The sequence below is a fragment of the Dermacentor albipictus genome, chromosome 10 (genome assembly GCF_038994185.2).
Source record: "Dermacentor albipictus isolate Rhodes 1998 colony chromosome 10, USDA_Dalb.pri_finalv2, whole genome shotgun sequence".
In the NCBI taxonomy this organism is placed as follows: Eukaryota; Metazoa; Arthropoda; class Arachnida; order Ixodida; family Ixodidae; genus Dermacentor; species Dermacentor albipictus.
Genome location: NC_091830.1, coordinates 39,950,158 through 39,970,113, shown reverse-complemented (window position 1 = coordinate 39,970,113; position 19,956 = coordinate 39,950,158). Strand labels below are relative to the sequence as shown.

Genomic DNA, 19,956 nt, shown 5'->3' with positions numbered 1-19,956 from the left:
AAAATAAATAAAAAACAAGAAAATAGTGAAATGTAATAAGTAAAGAAATGAAAGGAAAAACAAAAGACGTAAAAAACGCTAAGAAACAAAACAAGGTGTTGTTGCCTATAGCTCGAAATTTAGCAGAGCGAATAGATTCAAAAGCTCCCTTTGAAACGTCTATGCCTATTGGTTGCAATGTCTTGAAGTTACGGATAAGGTATGAGTCCGCATTTTCTTTCTCGTTCAGAACGAAAATTTGACTATAAGATGCACATCTTAAGTTCATGAAAGCTATGACCTGGTTGGTTGAAATGCTATGCGACGGCTTTTGGAAGAGCTTCAGCTGTGTCGGCGCGATGTCCGTTTAATCTGACGGTCATTGCTTGTCCCGTCTCACCAATATATTGTTTTTTACAGAAGAGACACTCATGATCTATATATCATGTAATTCAAATGATCATTCAATATATGAAGATACCTACAGAGCCCTCCGAAATCAGCGTTAATTACAAATAACAAAGTTACATGCTATGCAGGCTCTAGTCCATCTACGCAATTACATGTTCTAGTAATTTGCTGCATAGACATAGTAATAATATCGCATGGTAGTTCTCTGCTTAGTATATTTTACCTAATTTAAATATGGGTGTCCGCTTTCTATCTTCACGTCTGGTGGGTGTACGCTGGTCGGTACTGATTGCCTGAAGATATGAAAGAAAAGTTTAGGCACTAGGAAATAGCTTGTTGGGGCATTTGAGAAGTGATGTCGTAAACGCCACGTGTTGTAGGTAGCCCAAGGTTATTTATAACCCATGTGTCATGTTCAACTGTGATCTCGATAGGTGCCACGTGTCGTCAGTTAAGCTCGGACACGCCAGTCTTATCAAATTGGTCTTATATTGTCAAGTTCGTTCGGTCTAACATCACAAACGCCGCAGAGAAGCATGATTCCGCTTTGTGTTGATTTCTCGCTTACATCTCGCCTGCATGAACGCAAAGTACTGCACAAACAATTGATATTCGGTGTTTGTATTGTCCCTTTTTTCCCTCCGTGTGTCTATGCTTGCAGGACTGCCTTTGAATAACATGAGATCCCGCTATGTTGCTTAACATTCACTCATCATAAGAGGGAGTCCATTTTTCGCGTGTACTTCTTTAGCAAGCGTATGAACTAAAGCTTTTTTAAACAAAACGAACTGCGATACACTTATCCTAAAAAGAAATGTCAACAGTGTAAGCAAATTAGAAAGCTTTTTACTTAGGCACAAAGGTTTTTTTTTCTGCCCTCTTTCTTTATCACTTGCAAAGATAGAACGTTGTTGCCGTTCCGATCACTAGTCCAAACAGGTACCAGCTCGATCAATATGAAAGGACCACCTAAGCTGCATTTAGGACGTCGTAGCGAATAAATGCATATGTTGTGAATGGTTTTCAATGAGACGATATATAAGAAACGCCACTTAGCGCAAGTCAGATTTGAATGCATAGATCAATCTCTGCTTAGAAATTTTTTCTGTGTTCATTCTCACTTTGCCCACATCTAAATGTCAATCAATTCCTCCAAAACAGTACTATTTTTTACAGCTTTCTATCCAACTCGAGTTATGAGTAATACGATGGCTCGAAATCTCACCAATTTGAGGGTTCGGAAGAATATATATTTTGTGCACACTACCATGTCGGCCAAGTGGGCGGCGCTGGCGAATGTTGCGGACGCTTATCATACATCCGCCTCCTCGGCGTTTGAAGCCGAGCGTCGTCTCGGCTTCAGCAATCATCTTCCTGTGTTAGAACACGCGTTTTCGCAGCCACTACGTTCGTTCGTATGGTTACTTCCTCGTTACATCCGGTTCCCTCGTTAGAAAAAGCGCCTATCAAGCGGGTGCAGTTATCTGCCTCATGTGCCTGTCTGAGGGCAATAATTGTGCGGCAAACTTTTCTTCTTCTTCTTCTTCTTCTTCTTCTTCTTCTTCTTCTTCCGCACTTCCTTAGGACACAGTGCTGGGGCTCCTTGGCCGAGTTGCAGATTATCCTAAAGAAGCAAGCAGTGACTGATGCTCACGCAACCGACGCCCTGAAGCGGCACAACAACTCATGCCAAGTAATTGCGACCGGTCACGGACCTGTCCGTTTTGCATATTCATTTACTTGCGTGAGAACATCTAGAGCTGCATGAACGTTTTTGTTAGCCTTGGCATCTTGTTTAATTGGTTTGTGCGTGATGGTTTGTTTAGACTATATACATGTTTCATTAACAGCCGGCTTCATTGTTTTTTTGCCCACTTCGAATTCTTCTCAATGGTTGTAAGAAGAATCCGAATCATGGAAGTACGAATACACTCTCGGCAAGCAACACCGCCTTAACCTAAGCAAACCATGAGCATGAGAGATAGAAACACTCATAGAGAAACATGAAATACGAGGATCATCTTTCCCTAAACTGATCGCTACTGAATGATGTATAAAAAGGCAGATGTGCATTAACAATAGTACGCACACATGTTTCCCTCTTGCAACAGCACGAAAAAGAATAAATTCATGTTTACCTGTGTGCTTTACGGTACTGGACATGCTAAAGTTGACTAACGCAAATACGTCGCAATATTTCTAAAGACGAAGCCCCAACTGGCAGATGCACAGTGGTACATGCCTACAAAAAGTTGGCGTACATTGCTTTGTTAAAGGATGCTTACTGCCGGACACAACGCAAACTAAGCCATTATCTTCCATAATTTCCATTAGGTCAATTTTAGACCACGATGACTACGTTTGGCTTCAGCACCCAGAAACAAACACGACTAAGCAGGATGGCACCCGGAAAATGTAATCAGATTCAGTCCTAACAGGTATAAAATGCCATGATTCTGCAACTAACTTTTATAAAGCGAAAATGTTACGGGCTGCGAACTTGCGATTTCGCCGTGGCGGTGTTCCGAGGAGGCACATGACGTCACACCGCGTTCTCGTCACACCGCGTTTCTCGTCGCATTGCGTTCCTCGTCGTTGCGCTCACCTCCGCTGGCTTCGCCAGTTGCGTCGCATGCCTGAGGATTGAAAAGGAGAGCTCGCGTGCGCCGCAACCACATGTTGAGGCGGCAGTATGGACGGCGACAATTCTGATGAGCAGGAGGAGGCCTGTAATCGACATGGGAACGAGATGAAGAGGAAACGAATCGACCTGGAAACAGACGAACAGCGCGCCGAACGACCGGCTAAACGCCGCAACATAGCTAGACAACCAGACTAACCTGGCCTTGCTGTCAAGATTAACCAAGGCTAACCATGCTATGCCTTAGCTTTCGCTACGTATATCCTGGCATAGCCGAGCTAAGCCACTGCCAATTTTAGTGCACTCGGAACTGGTAATGCATTTAACTAGAGCGAAACAAGCCCGCCTAATGTTTGTGCATCAACTGATTAAATATCAGTGCAGATTCGACTCATCAAAATATGTCTTTTCTTACAGTCTCACGTGTCACGTGAGAAACATTCATACCTTGGTTGGGTTCGCTACTCATCATGACACACTCAAGGGTCCATTTTTTCCACATGCAGTTCAAGAGTAAAACGGCCTCGACCCACTGATTACTAATCTTGAGTTAGTATTCAGTATTACCAGTATGTTGGAAAACGTAATTGCTAAAAAATGCCAAGAGTTTCTTCTACTTTTATTAACTAGAATACATTTTTATATACTGCGCAGATTGCATGTGAACTACAAACTGCAGCAAAAAATGTCTTGTTTCTAAATAAGATTAGAATGGCACGTTGCCTTAGCTACTTTATTGTCTTTCCTATATCGTTTAAAGAAGGAATCTGCCAACATTGACTCGTAATTGTTTGTATATATATAATGCTGTCCCTCGAAGCTTGATAACTAAATAAAATATATTTATTGAAACAAATGCTCAAGGCACAGATATTTATGTAATATCAACCTGTGAAATTATGTTCAAAACCACATACCGCAATTAATGGTTACCTAAAGAGAATCGTGTTTCTTCTCATATTCCTGACCACTGTGTTCCTTCGCAGAATACGTGTGTTCATGTAATGAAAGTTATATGAAAGACGAGTCGCTACTTTATTGTGCCGATACAATTCCAACCATCGCGGTGGGTGTGGTGTGGTGTTCCTGGACATAAGGTTGAATGTTCGATTATCGATAGCTGTGGGCATGTTCCGATCAGAGCGCAGTGCAAGAAGGAGCTCCAGGTGTATGAAAACAACAACACGTTCAGTGCGTTAGAAATTATTCAGAATAGCATTCTCTCAACTTAAACGACTCCATAGCCAGAAGGGTGCTTTGGGACGGGCATTTCTCTGTTAGCACTCTCTTCTTTCTCGGCTGCCATGAAATTCAGTTTTTGTTTTGCTCTGCAATATGCCGTAAGGGCATTACTGATGTCATTGTCTTGTTGTTACGATCGTCATGCGGGATATTCTGTAAAGTGTAAAGAAGATAGCATCCCCATTCATGTGGCAAAGAATTGAAAGAAAGGGGTAGGGTAGGACTAGTGCCAACAACAATATTTTGATCTAATGCATTTGTTTTCTTAACATGTATACGTCACTTCAGTACTACTATCATTTCTGTGAGGAAACGGCGATGGCAATGACCGCCATTGCAACTGTTTGCTCAAGCGCATTTTTTATTGTTGCTGCATGCTCGGTGTTCCGCTTTCATTGCGCAATTCTGACACCATATCTTTTCTCGACCGGGGCTTCGGGGCTCAATTTCGTGGCCGTGCGTTTCCTTGTTCGCTTGCACATGCCGACCTCTGTGATATTTTAGCTCTTTCCACCAGGTCGCGGATGCCAGTCTTGCAGACACACGACTACAGGTTGGTCGCGTGATGCTGCTTGTGTAGCCATTTCATAGGTACGTACAAAATTCACTAATCTCTCTGAGATTAATTTGACGAATGTGTTCTTATACGCTAAAGAGGGGCTAGCCTGCGTGTGATTGCAAACTCGATGACTGGAACGAACCACCATGGTCATGTAGTGTTGGCTACATTGTGGGTTTGCATTATTCAGCTTTGTTTTATATAGGCGGAAGATTCAACATTTGACCTAACTAAGCGACTTCAATAAGCAGCCGCCGACGAGGCGTGGCCTTTCTTGCTGTACTGAGCGAAGTCGCGGGCTGTTTTTTCAGCTACGGTGGTTGCGTTTCGATGAGTGCATTATGCAAGAACGCTCGTGTTGTTTGGATGAATTTTACAGAACGTTTATGAACGTTAAGAGAATGTTACAGTGTTGCATTCAGATGCCAAACCGCGTTACTAAATTAAGAGATTGCCAATAAGAATCGTTGTTCTTGCACTCTTCGCCACAGGGGACAAAGGTCAGCTTAACGAGGATACACGTGCGGAAATTTGGACGTCCCAATGGAAGACGAAAAGCAGCCCCCGTATGTTCAGTATCATCCCGGTGATGCTTCCATCTCGTTGGTCCAAAGGGGGTCAGCGTCATTCCAGAGTGGACCGAACAAAGCCCGGAAGTGTAGGTGCACAGCGATGGGACTGTTGAAAGTTGGCGTTACGGTTTTCCTGTTCACAACAGTGGCTGCCCTGGCGTTATTTTTGCTCCAACGAGGCGAGGTGATTAAGTCTTGATTATTTATTCTAGCATTCAAGCCTCTCCTCTATAATTACCATAGTTCGCTATTGGCATCCGAGCAACTGTTGTCTATCAAACAGAACGATGTCTGCGCGAAAAAAAATGTCCGAGCATTTCTTCTGAAGCTTAAAGGTTGGTCTCCTACAGACTCTAAATGTAGCCAGCCACGTTTAATTGGCTGCACACAATAAAAGCTGCCAAAAACTTCAAAGCATCATCTAAGCTTTTTTGACTACGTATTCGAGGTATTATCCAGAACATTTTTTGTGTATCTCACGCTTCTCTTTTTCTTGTCGTTTTTTTAGAGCTCGTTTCTGTAACCTACCTGTACACGCAGTTTACATTGGACCAGAATCTTGCTTCAGGGTAAATAATCGGTTCACTTATAAAGTTCACGTTTTTTATGCTCAAGTAAAACTTATTGATTGAGAAAAATTACTTCAGGAATTAAAAGTTATGTGACGTTGCCATTTGCGAAAATCTCTCTCAAAGGGCCCTGTCATTGTGGCGGAGCATTGCACTCTTGTGCGGGAGAATGGATTACAGTGCACGTGGACAACACATTTGGAAGCAGATGACACACATGATAAAACGGCGCACTGAGACCTGCTTTCAGCTTACGCATGCGACCCGCAACTCGTTCGTAGCATTTATCAGCTGCGATGACATATAAAGAGAAAATGTAGTTTGTATTCCAGGGCGGTTTTCTCAAGCAATCACTTCCGGTATTACATCACCTTCTAGATATTTTGTGTGTCGCTACCTCGAATGCATTGGTATGGACGGACAAAAGTGTGTGGCACAGAGCCGGGAACGCTCTCGGATTGAATCGCACGATGAGTGTGTCGTGATCGAGCAGAAAAACCGGCCGCAGTGGTGTAAGATATGGCGGAAAGCAACCTCGCCCCGACCACAATGCGGGGAAGCGAGGATGTAGTTCTGGTAAGTGGACCCTTCAGACATAAAGTGTCTTTCATTGGCTCTCCAGGTGGTGAAGTGTGTTGCTCGTTATCGAGCTGCTCACTCGAGGTCAGGAAGGAATATAGAATAGAGCAATAAAACGTCGGTCCCCTGTGGGCACCACTGCCTGTGATGCGGAGGACAGCATCGTCTGGTGGTGTAGAACAGAACTTCACGTAACGTGACTTAACTATGTCTCCTTAGTGGAAGCTTGCGTGCCCTTCCGCCAATGGAAGCAGCTTCTGCTCCAGAGAAACAGACGACGACAGCGGTGAGATCTATTCGTTTCCAAAGAATGCTTGGCTTTAAAAAATAGTTATCCCTGCGGCTACAAGTGATGCGCTGCCTCGGCGACGTGATTATGCCTCAGCATTTAAAGCACGAAGAATGTTTTATCTTGTAACATGGATTAAGACAAGTATGTTCTGGTGCCTTCCTCAGATGTGGAAGACGTTGACAGACATCGTGCAGATGACACCATCTTCGTTGATGTTTGCTTCTATATGCGCTTGTATAGTTTTAATAATTGCAATTAGATATTTACTCGCAGCATATTTCGTCGAGCGGCGGAGCACATGGCATTCCTTGTAAACAGGACAAGGAACTCTGAAGCGGTCGCTGCCTTGCTTGTTGGAGGTGGCCAATGAAGCATGCGTGGTGAAGCAGCCCCTCTCAGCCGTCAGCCTAGCCAATCCTCTGGACCACAGAACTGAGATGCCAGATGTATTTTGCATCTATGCATATATATATTGTGCATGTATGCCATGCACGTTGACTGATGGACAGGCATGGACGAAAGCGTCAGCAGCCACAAGTGGCATTTCACGGTGATGTTCGCGAACATCTAAGGACGCTTTGCGTCTGATGTGAGACACGTGGCCACGATCCTACTGGGTTGGTCTGCTGCAAATGATTGGAAACTTTGTGGGCCATCAGCTAGTTGTGAAAGAAGAACTCGCCTCCCGTTGTGAGTCACTGATGGAACCTCTCGTAACGTACGTTGAGAATGTACTGGATTTGGTCAAGATGGTCAATAACAAATGTCCGAAGCCGAAAAAGATGCACACATTTAAAGGGTATTCCGGACGATTATTCTACCTCCAGATTTTCCAGAAAAACACTACGGGAGATGCCATCATGGAAACATGTTGGCGCTTCGAGCAAGCGAAAAGGCGTAGTATTCAAAATAAATTCTGCAGGTGGCCCAATACTGCTGCAACATCATTATTTGAGAACTTGACGCCACCAAGTGAGCCAGTTGCACAGGAGAGCTTGACACGCATCCTTCGCCACGAGTAGGAAGCGTTGTGCACAGCAGCTGTATTTCCAGATGTTCAGGTGACTTATATACAAACTTTGTCCGTGATGCAAGCTGTAGTCCAAGAGGAATTTGAGAACATGTGTCTGTCGCCCGTTTCTTTCATGCGCGCACAGGATGGTAACTGGAGTCCCCGAGCGACGAACTTTTCCGTTCCTCTCGTTTACCGATACTCCACTGGATGACGAAGCTGGGGTTCACCAATAAGTTTCGCCTGCTCTCGAGCGCCTCACATCTTGCTCCACTGCTGCAGCCGTATTCGTTGCCTACACAATGGGAGCAACTAAAAAATCCGTCGTGCGGAAGGCAGCCCTGCTCGCTTTATTCCCGGATATGAAGCGCAGCACCCAGATGACGTTGTCGCCCCCACCACTCCTTCACATTCGCCATGACGACGCCAATAACCTTCGCCTTAAGCTAGCCGCAATGCGTCCCCATTCTACCGTTGCTGCTACCCTCCTGAAAACTAGGCAGTGCAGCTCGCGGATGTAACATTCCATGCAATACTAAAGCGGCCTAAAATGCCTCTACTGACTCTAGCTGCCCGCCTCAACTAAGTCGATGTTCACGTAGACGACGTTCGAATTACGGCACCTTCAGGCATTGGAGCACACATCTCAGCCATGAGCGCTGTTCTGTGGGATTTGCTTGGAAATGTCCTGATACCGAGTACATGATTCACATTACGAGTCGCCGATGGTAGTACACCTGCCTGTCCTTGGCCGGTGCACCGTGCGTGGGAGCACTGCCAGTCACCAGATCTGTGTTGGGGTTGCCATGTTGAAACATTTCGCGGACCACGTGATTATCGGTCTCGGTTTTCGGCCTACGCACGCCGCCCTCATTGGCTGTGCGGTGGTTCTTCTCCAGCATCAGCTTCCTCATGATCCTCAAACCGCTACTAATTCCCCGAGGTGGCCATTCTTTTTATATTCCTCCCGCCGGCCGCTGCAAGCCGCTGCATGTGACTGTTCGCCATCTATCCCCCTTCAAGACGGCGATTACCTCGTATCGCCGGTAGGAGATGCTGCTCTCAAATGGTCCGCGTTTATATTACACCGGCATTAGGAATTACGACCTTACGACATGGAGCCTATTTTCCATCTCACAAGCTGGTTGCGGAAATGTGGAAGAACCTACGCGAATTCTTAGCCAAGAGGAAGGTTGAAGGGCCCGCGATATTTACTCATCCGTGCCGCGTCGTCTGCTGAGCTTCTGCCTGGCATCCTGTTACACGCTCTAGGGTTCACTGACTCACGCAAAATATATTTTAACGCCGAAACTATGCATACGACAGCAGGGCTGCCTTACAGATGTTGACCTGTGCCATGCCGTCTTCTTGAGGTCTACTTGGCGTTTGCTCTCTACCGTCATCATCTACAATGCGAGAGCGGGGTGGTAAATTAATGATGCAGTTGCTCCTAAAAATTTGCTTTTATAGCCTTCCGCATCGTCAACACATCACCAGTGCTAATGCTGTGGCACCATCTGCTAACTAGAAACCCAAGCAATTTGAGGGCTTGGTGCTGTGTCTGTAGGCCTAGCGGTGCGAAAACAAAACGCCGATTTCAATTATTACGACAAAACATACCTAACAAATTGACCTCAGGTTGAGGCCAGTCTTAGCGAAGACGGATTTTGCCGTTTCTTTCTTGCTTACAGGGCGGAAAGCCAGTAACAAGTGCGAGTTCGGATTTAATTGGGTGGTCAGCGCTGTATAGACGCTGCCATATTGGCACAGTTAAAGTGACTATTGCGGTTACTGTCGGTAACTGCCCCACGAGTCTTCGGTACACGACGTGCATGCGCAAAGGTCTTAACATGCCCCGTATCGCTGTACCGTATGATGTAGCGAGCAAACATAAAACTATACAGTGTGGCCATTAAGCACCCAGTTACGCTCGGAACTATAGACCGCGGTGCAAGAATATTGCCCGTGTGCGGCTCGTACCTTGGACTGTGCTGCAACCAGATTGTGAGATGGAGTATTATAGAGTCGTAAGCCTGACCCTTTCATATTGTGAAAATTCATGCTCATCGTAGCAATATAAGAGAAAATACGCATACTTCTTTTCATAATTACACGAACAAAACTCGAAACGGTTTTCGTTAGCAGAACAATCGTGTCCTCTACAGTCCTGTGAGATTTCGCTGCACACCCGAATACCTAAGTCCAAAACTACTGAAGGACGAAATCATCAGATAACGGAAATAAGGGGGTCGCGAATTTCTTAAATGAAAAAGTAAGGTAATTAACCCGCAAGCAGCAGAAAGATACAAAATAAATCTACATGGCTCTCTCCAATAAAGAGTTAGGCAGTCCAGGAAAAAAGTAATTGTGTTTTGACGATCAGTTCGGGACAAGTGATTTTCGTGTTGATCCCCTAAATCTAAATGGCTTTTATTTGAAGCATCATGTTTACTCTCCACTCGATGGTAATTTTGTTACGAACTTTGCATGATCTAGAAAAACACAAACACCAATAAAGAAGTCAAGTTAATGGAAGCTTCGATCACTTCCTTAATTTGGATCAGGATAATTTAAGAACACGCACCTTGAAAATGAACAAAGCCAATTTTCAAGTTGGTGACATTGGTAGATTCTGATAAGGTGATTAAAATATGTCTGATAAACATATGGGCGATCAATGCCATGAACTGCATGCCCCAGTGGCCCGATCTTGATGCGCAAATTGTTTTGCTCAAAGCGACACTAATTTTGTCCTTATGCTGTGTTTTCATCTTTCTTTGCTATATGACCTCCCACACTCTGCATTTTGTTTTGTCATAAATGCAGTAAAGACCAAAACATGTTGGCAGCTGCCAGAAGAGATAATCTTTCAATGCTTTTTCTTTTGCAGTTTATCCCGTATGCAGAGTATCTCAAGACTACTGGTAAGCGTTTTCACCTTTCCTTTTACTCAAGCTTTTATATTACTGAGGATCAGCAATGGTACCCAGAAACATTCAAGCAAGTCTTTCATGTTGTATGAAACCAACTGCACAGGTGTATTCGAAAAACAACAAGGGTTGTAAGGGCTTCTTGGTTATAATATTTTGTTATATTTGTCCCCCACCCTTCACTCGAAAACAGGCATGCTGCGGTTGCCAGGCAAAAATTGGGCCAAATATTCCTATGGAAAACAGCCTTTTTTATATCCTTGACTGAATCTGCAGTAGGTTGCAACTTGTTCAAATATAAATTATCAGGTTTCACGTGCTAGAACTGCGATATGGTTATGAGGCACACCATACTAGGGACTAACACTCCGGACAAATTATGACCATCTAGATTTCTTTAACGTACAGCCAATGCGTGGCACATGGACGTTTTTGCATTTTACCCCCATTGAAATAGGGTCGCAGCGGCCGGGATCCTATCCCGCGCGCTTGGTCTCAGTAGCACAACGACGAAAGCCACAGCAGTTGGTTGTAACCGGTGCCTAAAAGAGAATGCAGGGTAAGTTGTTCCCGACGCAAAATTTATCAGGCGAAGGACATGCCCCCCCCCCCCCCCATCCCCGCCACGGGAAAACCTCAAGATAAGTTTTATTTTTTTTTTCAGATTAGATTTTTTTTCAGTTCAGATTAATCGTACGAGGATCGTGACAATAAAAGAATTTAGCGGAGTAACTACGTAACCAGGCCACCGGCACTGTATATGGTGAACTAAAAAGTGCAGGCAGTGGAGATGGGTGCATTTTTTCACGTGGGAAAAGTGTTACAGTAACACGTTTCTAGTATCTCGCAGGTGTCAGAGTTGTATTTTTCCTGCTTGCAAGAGTTCCGAAAACAATTTTCTTGGTTTAAAATGCAGACATTTATTTCCTAACACATGATAACTTTCCTGAAATTGGATTTGTGGGTCTATGCGATGACATCGCCACCTAGATGGCATCAAAATGGTTTCTCATGGGCAAATATCGCCTGTATGAAGCGACGTCAGCTCATGACGATACGAAAATCGGCATGGGCAAGATGGTAGTTTTAGCAGCGAATGTTGCTAAGGAAGTTGTGGCGACACACTCTGCGCATATTTCTGCGCACCTTCCATCTTATCATCTGGCCAGGCATACCACAGCTGCACGCTGGATTGCATGGTCGATAAAGCATAGCGCCACCAGCATGTCACCCGAGGTATGCGTCACCGACGGTGGCTATAAAAACAGGCTGCCTGGCTGTGAAAAGCCGCCTTCTAGCATCCGCTACTGTGACGAACGTAGCGTTGGTATGCCCGTCCGCTGCCATCGTTCGTCGAATAAAGAAGCGTTACGTTTTATGTTGGGGTTCGTCCTTCGCTAGACACGACATCCCCACATCTGGTGACCCAGACAACGAACAACAACGCATCGCCATGGACGAACAAGACGCCCTTCAACGACAGCTGGAACTTCTCAACAGACAGCTTCACACGCAGCAAGAGGTGGTCCAGAGGCAAGAGCAACAGCTTCAGGAACGGCACGACCAGCTCAATGGTTCCGTGCAGCAGCATCCTGCCGGCTCCGCCGAGGACGCCACAACCCCGGCAGACGGGATCCCGCACGTTGCCCCGCATGGCGTCTGGCGTGTCGCTATCAAGCTTCCGCCGTTTTGGGCCGACTCGCCCGAGGTTCGGTTCGCCCAAGTCGAGGCCCAGTTCTCTCTTGCGCACATCTCACAAGACCGGACCCGCTACGACCATGTCGTCGCCCACCTCGATGCCCGCTACGCCAGCGAGGTCCGGGATATCCTTGCCAATCCACCAACGGCCAACCTTTACGAACACCTCAAGACGGAACTCATTCGCCGCCTGTCACTCTCGGACGACCAGAAGGTGCGACAACTTCAGTCCGCAGAACTTGCCGAGCGCAAGCCTTCGCAGCTCCTCCGCCACATGCGTGCTCTCGCGGGCAACATGGAAGTCCAGGATTCCTTACTGCGAGCACTTTGGCTTCAACGACTTCCACCGCACGTCCAGGCAATTCTGCAGGCTCAGCTTACGCTACCTCTCGACCAACTCGCCGGGATCGCTGATCGCGTCATCGAGGTCTCTTTGCCGCCGTTATCGCCCACCGTCCAGGCTGTCACCGCACCGCCGAACAGCATAGAGCTTGCGCGGCGTATCGACGATATCAACCGACAGCTCAGATCCATTCAACGACGCCTGGATCAACACTTGCCGACGCCCCACTCGCAAAGCCGTGGCCAGAACACTACCCCGTCGCAGCAGCCTGGTGACGACGACCGGTGTTACTACCATAGACGCTTCGGGGACAGAGCACGGCAATGTCGACCGCCCTGCTCCGCTAGAAATCAGGGAAACGCCAACGGCAGCTCGTAGCCATGGCTACAGCCATGGCTACGAGCTGCCAACCTGAATGCCGTCGCATCTTCGTCATCGACCAAATTACAAAGCAGTGGTTCCTTGTCGACAGCGGTTCCGACATTTGCTGCTACCCGTGAGCCCACTTTCAAGGTCCCCGTCCTTCTACGTCTTTCGAGGTCAGCGCGGCAAACCGGTCCACTATCAAAACTTACGGCTCGCTCCGCCTGCACGTCCAGCTTAAAAACCTACGCCGTGACCTTCATTGGAATTTTGTCATCGCCGACGTCACAGAGCAAATCATCGGCTCAGACTTTTTGGCGCACTACAACCTCCTTCCGGACTGCCGCCACGACCGTATCATCGATGGGAAAATGGGACATTCTGCGCCAGGACAGCGAACGACTACCCACCAGCCAAGCATCAAAGTACTCAGCGTCGAACACAATTCACCGTACCACACCATCCTCGCCGAATTTCCCGGTTTGACGCACCCCAGCGGGTTGCCACGCGACGTGCAGCATACCACCTTGCACTACATCCGGACCACCCCAGGGCCCCTGGTTTTCTGTCGCGCCCGTCGCCTTGCCCCGGACCGCATGCGCATAGCCAAAGCAGAGTTCGAAGCTATGCTCCAGGAGGGAATCGCCCGGCCCTCCGACGGCCCATGGGCCTCACCACTTCACCTCGTCCCTAAGATGACCGAAGGCTGGCGGCCCTGTGGGGACTACCGTGCCCTGAACGCCCGCACAATTCCGGACAGGTACCCCGTTCACCACATACAGGACTTCGCACATCGCATTTCCGGCTGCAACGTTTTTTCCGTGCTAGACTTCACGCAGACTTTCCGTCCTAGACTACACGCAGATACCCGTCAATCCGGACGACGTCCCGAAAACGGCAATCATTACTCCTTACGGATTGTTCGAGTTTCCCTTCATGAGCTTTGGCCTGAGGAACACTGGACAAACCTTTCAACGCCTAATCGACGAAGTCTTCCGCAGCCTCGACTTCTGCTTCGTCTATCTTGATGACATATTGGTCTTTTCCCGCAACGCCGACGAACACCACAGGCACCTTCGTCTGCTTTTCCAACGCCTCGATGACCACGGCCTTCTCGTCAATGTCCCAAAAAGCACGCTCGGCGCTTCAGTCGTCAAATTCCTCGGCCATGAAGTTTCATCAGAGGGAACTCGACCCTTACCTGAACGCATCTCAGACATGCAAAATTACCCTCAAGCAACCACCGCTAAAGACCTTCGCTGTTTCCTCGGCATGCTGAACTTTTACAGGCGTTTCTTGCCACACGCAGCCGAGTACCAGGCTCCCCTCCATGATGCCTTGACTGGTCTACGAGGAAACCAACCCATCACGTAGACACCACCTTTAACAGAACTTGTTGAAAAATGCAAAGCTGCTCTTTGCACCGCCACACTTCTCTCCCATCCTGTGCCAGACGCTCCCTTGGGGCTCTTCACGGACGCCTCTAGCATCGCCGTAGGCGCCGCCCTTATGCAGCACGTAGACAACACCTGGCATCCCTTGGCGTTCTTCTCCAAGAAACTCAGCTCGCAAAACGACCCCTTCTGCGGCCAGTCCCACCGAAGAAACCACGACCCCTGCACCGTCGAGTTCACCAGCTTACTACAGAGAACTTCTGGCGATATACGAAGCAGTTCAGCACTTTCGCCACATTCTCGAAGCACAACACTGCACTATCTACACCGACCATAAACCTCTGACCTACGCCTTCTCTCAGCCCCGCGACAAACTCCCACCCGTTCAGCAGAACCAGCTCTCGTTCATCGCCCAGTTTACCACCGACATCCAACATGTCAGCGGGAAGGACAACGTGGTCGCCGACGCGCTTTCACGTGTGGCAGCTATTAGCCCTTCACAGATAACAGCTGATGTCCTCGCCGAGGCTCAGACTACGGACGCTGAACTGCAGGAGCTTCTTAAGGGCGGGTCCTCGCTACAACTGCAGCAAGTCCCCATACCTGAATCGACAAAGACTATCTACTGCGACATTTCAACAGCACGAAGCAGGCCTTACGTGCCCCTTTCCCATCGCCGTGGCCTCTTTAACCAGCTACTTAATCTCAGCCACCCCGGCATACGCGCCTCTGCACGCCTTGTGGCTGACCGCTATGTCTGGCCCTCCATGCAGCGTGATTGCCGCACTTGGGCGCGCTCCTTCATTCAATGCCAGCGCGCTAAAGTGACCAGGCATGTCACTTCACCACTCGGCGCATTCCCCCAGACCTCTGGTCGGTTTCAACACGTCCACCTTGATATCATAGGGCCCTTGCCTCCAGCTGGACGCTATCGCTGCTGCCTCACCGCAATCGATCGGTACACTCGATGGCCTGAGGCATGGCCCCTCGAGGGAATCACTGCGGAAGACGTCGCCTCGGCCTTCTTCGCCGGCTGGATTGCCCGCTTCGGGCCCCCTCGCCGCGTCACCACCGACCAAGGACGACAGTTCGAATCGCACCTTTTCCGGCTGCTCGGGCTGACCATCGGGTTCGAACGCTCGCGGACCACCAGCTACCACCCATGCGCCAACGGGATGATCGAAGCAGCCATCATGTGCCACCCGGACTCAACCTGGCCTGAAGCCATCCCAGCCGTCACCCTATGTCTTCGCGCCACCTTTAAGCCCGACATTCAGGCTACACCCGCAGAGCTCGTCTACGGGGAACCTCTCCGCCTCCCAGGCGAATTTCTCGCTGCACCGCCATCCACCACCGCGACGTCAGATCCCACCGATTTCATCGCCCGGCTCCGACGCACTATCGCTACCCTCCGTCCGTCACCTGCAGCTCACGACTGTAAGACCGCGCCCTTCGTCTTCAAGGATCTAGCAATGTGCTCGCACACTTTTCTGCGCGACGACACCATCCGCCGGCCTTTAAAGCCACCTTACAGCGGACCCTACCCAGTTATCCGTCGCGAAGACAAAACCTTCACCCTGCGCATTAAAGGGAACGCCATCCGCGTCTCCATCGACCGGCTGAAGCCGGCCTACACCGATTCCGCCGAATCAGCGAATGCCAGTACACCCACAGACGTCCATCCACGACCACCGACATCGCAGCCTGCTTCCGTCACTACGCGCAGGGGACGTCGCGTACGCTGCCCAGATTTTTTCAAGCCCTGAGGGCTCTCCACTCCGCAGGGGGGTGATGTGGCGACGTGATGTCCCAGGCACAAGGAAGGAAACTCCATTTAATATGACCAAGACCAAGATGATGCCAGCGATGATGATAATTATCATGATCGTGATGGTGAAGAGAAGAATGATTCTTCCTTATGGCTTGTACCGATTAAGGGGGATACGCCAAGAAACGGGCACCCCGGTGGGCGTGCGTGCCCGCACGCTCCCACCCAGCTTCAGGTTTTTCTTCCTCACTAAAATGCCAGCACGCATTTCCTTGGTACGTTCTTGTTGTTTTATTGCGATGTCAACTATATGGACACTGCGAGGGTCAGCATGTGATTAGCATGCGAGGGTCAGCATGCTAGTGCCAGCCGGTAATCGCTGTTCAATGCCTTGCATGCAATGGAGGAGAGTGTGGAGGAAGCGCGCTGTGTTCCATGGTGCACTAGTGTCCGGTTGGAGCATAGAGAAGGGAGAGAGCGTTCCACTCTGTTAGAAACATCACTTACAGAGCGTACATAGACAGGGACCAAAAGAACGACGAAGACAAGCGCAGGCGAGCCCGTATCAACTAGCCCGTACAGAAACCCTATTCCGGGCCGCGCCGCCACCCAGGCGCGCTTGGTCCGGGTGCCGGCGCACGCCCACCCGAGCCGCTGTATCTTGAAAGCCATCTGCGACTTTTACAGAGTCCGCCATGCTCTTTATTTTCATGGCTTAGTTCGCGTTGATGCGAGTGGCAGCTCGAAGGTCATTTCACTCACTGCTGCTTCCGCGCCTACTCACTCCAGCGTTTTGACAGAGTTTCATGGTCACTGACTCAGACGAGTTCATGTTTTCTTCTGGGCACTTTACACCATGCTTGTGAATTTAGTTTGTATACCTACGTTTACCCCATTATACGGCCAAAAATACTACGATTCGTATTTGATATAGCTGTCCACCGATTTGCTATCGCGAGCGGGACTTCACTTTTCGGGCCAAACCACGATTTTCTTACATGATCTAGGGAGGGCCAATGTGAATTAGATGCTTCGAGGACATACAGTGTGTTCTCGGGGTAATTCACAGTTAAAGCAGTGGCAAGACGTAGGGATGAAGCGCGGACGACGCCATCTCATCTCGGCCGTAACGTCAGCACTCAGCCAAATTTCCAGGAGCCTGCGAAAGCTGTGTTATCTTGTAGCAAGACTACATCACCGATGCATTCGTTGGCTGAAGGAAAACTTGGGCGGTGATGCATTGACCGCAGCAGGTTTCAGTATGCCCGCTTCAGCCTCTTCCAGAGTTCGGTTGTCAGACGTTGGCAATGAGTCGCCTGGCACGGCGAATCAATAAAGGTTGAAGATTTTGAGATGAAAACATCTTGTGATAGTGAGATGGCGCCCTTCCACAAAAAGGCGTTTCTACTCTCTTCTTCCACCATGAAGCTTTTTCCACAATGACCTTCCACTAGATCTGAAGCTTGGCTACGTGCTTGCATAAGGCTGGTGACATAGATGCAAATGTCCTGGCACCTCGCAGCACGTCCTCGGCGTTCTCTCAGGATATTGGGGTGAGGATTTGGCAGCGTCCACGAAAACGAGGGAAAGCGAGCAAGGTAGTGGCTGAAGTCATGTCCGGCGTCATCTCTTTATGAACGGCGCGTCACGTCGCAAGAGAAGAAAGAGATGTTGGCATTTGCAGCGAGACTTGAGGTTTTTGCGTACAAATCTTGTCCACAGTAGCCGATAACAGTATTGGTTACCGTGTTTGCTTAGACGATTGCGTGAGGGGGCAACGATGCTGATGCTTCAGCAAAGTGTCAACAATTGCATGATACTTACAAAATGATTGTTTTATTTATTTTGTGGCGTCCCTTAAGCACAAAGACGCATTCCTGAAGCTCAATGAAAGTTGCTCGATCCCACCGCTAATATTGCGCAGTCGAAATGCTGCTACTAGAAGGCCGGCAAAATGTTGGTCAACTAACATTAAAACTCTACGGATGTTGACGCGTCCAGTATCTAGTTCTTGTGGTTCGCTGACGTAAAGCAGGCCGTCCTCACCCAATAGCAGACACAACAGAATTACGCGGGTGCTTATGTGATAGCTGACCTTCCTTATGGAACGAGTGTATTTCCACAATGTGTGACAGGTCATGCTCAGCCCATGGCAATTGTTCCCATATCAGAGGTTCGTTGATGGGTGAGAACCGTTGCGAAGCGTCGTTGCTGGAACGCTGGACACTGGTGGCGCCTCGTAACGATTATTGTCTTGAGCCTCATCAGTCAACGTGGCAGGACTTATCTACAATTTTTATTTGGGAATTGAATTACCTAGAAATTTGGCAGAACCCATCTCACAATGATTGCCGGCAGAACTGTCTCTTGGATTGCATTAATACAGCAACAGAATATGTTGCCACCCTCGAAGGGATTTATGTGTGAGGCTTGTACCTAAGCGGGATTCCTCTTTCGTGCTTCCATAAGACGGTGAGCAAAACAAGAACAAGATGAAAAATCAGGTGTATAATACAACCACAACCGCAGGTACAAGTCTCTCATGCCAACATCATCTAGCTCGTGGCGATAATCACCGCGCCTTGATCATTATGAATGGCAAAGAATGGCACGTACACACAGCGGGCCACATATCCACACTGTAGGTGCACACAGCTTGAAGACGACAAGTCCACTTGTCGAAACGTTGGCTCCTGCTTTCACCTTGTTCTCTTTTTGCTCATCGTCTTGAATTTCCGTCTCCCCACTTCTCCACGTGCTTCCTTAAGAACACTCCGTGTCATCTCCTGGTGCCACTGCCAGACATGGGCATGGGGCTCTGAAAAACATGTCGCACCGGTGCATGTGAAGGCTGAGAAGCCAATTATGGTGCAGGCGGGCTCCTCTCTCGTTCTTCATTTCGCAAACACTGCACCATCAAATCTAGCTGCTGAGTTGTTCGAACGTGGTCTGCATGAGGAGAAGCAAGGTATGCAATTTGCCACACATTCAGCTGGCCCATACTCAGTTGTGAAGCCGACGAGAAGTTCATTGAAAAGCGGCACAAACCCAGTGCATTTGTGGCGCAGTCTGCTTAAGCGTCGGGTTGCTGTCCTTAACGAACTCTTGTGACGGCTATTCGATCCCTCTCAACACTGGAAAAATTTAAGAGATATTTGTCGGTGTAGAGTACGACACCTACTGGTAAATACCCAGTGACCCAAGTTGGCATCGAAAAGATTCATTGAAAACCAGTACAGACCGAGAAGCACATACCCTGTGGTCGAAGTCGACGTCAAAGAGTTTTATTGGACAGCAGTACATACCAACCCATGTCGGCGTGAAAAAGATTCATTTAAGTGCGGCAATTATGTCTACATTGCCACATATTCAACCACGGAAGCTTGTCCGACAGGTCATTTAGAACCCTGTTCATTCAGCAGAGCAGCAGGATGAGCTACCCATTCGACCATAGACTACCCTGTGACCAAGGTAGGCGGAAAAATGGCTACATATAGATAGAAACACAGATAACCCCCGGAACTGCGTAAAGTGCTTCAGAATGATAACGCGTTGAAAAAGGAACCGGGTCTGGCGGCATATTCTAAATTCAGCTCTTGAGGCT

At 48.3% G+C, this 19,956-nt stretch overlaps 1 protein-coding gene across 1 annotated transcript in view; it reads left to right on the top strand.

Annotated features, from left to right (window-relative positions):
• The first annotated feature begins 2,036 nt into the window (after positions 1-2,036).
• LOC135907328 (tenascin-X-like) overlaps positions 2,037-19,956 on the top strand; it is a 104,844-nt gene continuing 86,924 nt past the window's right edge. The window contains exons 1-4 of the mRNA XM_065439008.2: positions 2,037-2,083; positions 4,778-4,864; positions 5,324-5,588; positions 10,747-10,780. Coding sequence (XP_065295080.1) covers positions 5,376-5,588; positions 10,747-10,780 — 247 coding nt within the window. The 5' untranslated portion in view covers positions 2,037-2,083; positions 4,778-4,864; positions 5,324-5,375. The remainder of the gene's footprint in view (positions 2,084-4,777; positions 4,865-5,323; positions 5,589-10,746; positions 10,781-19,956) is intronic.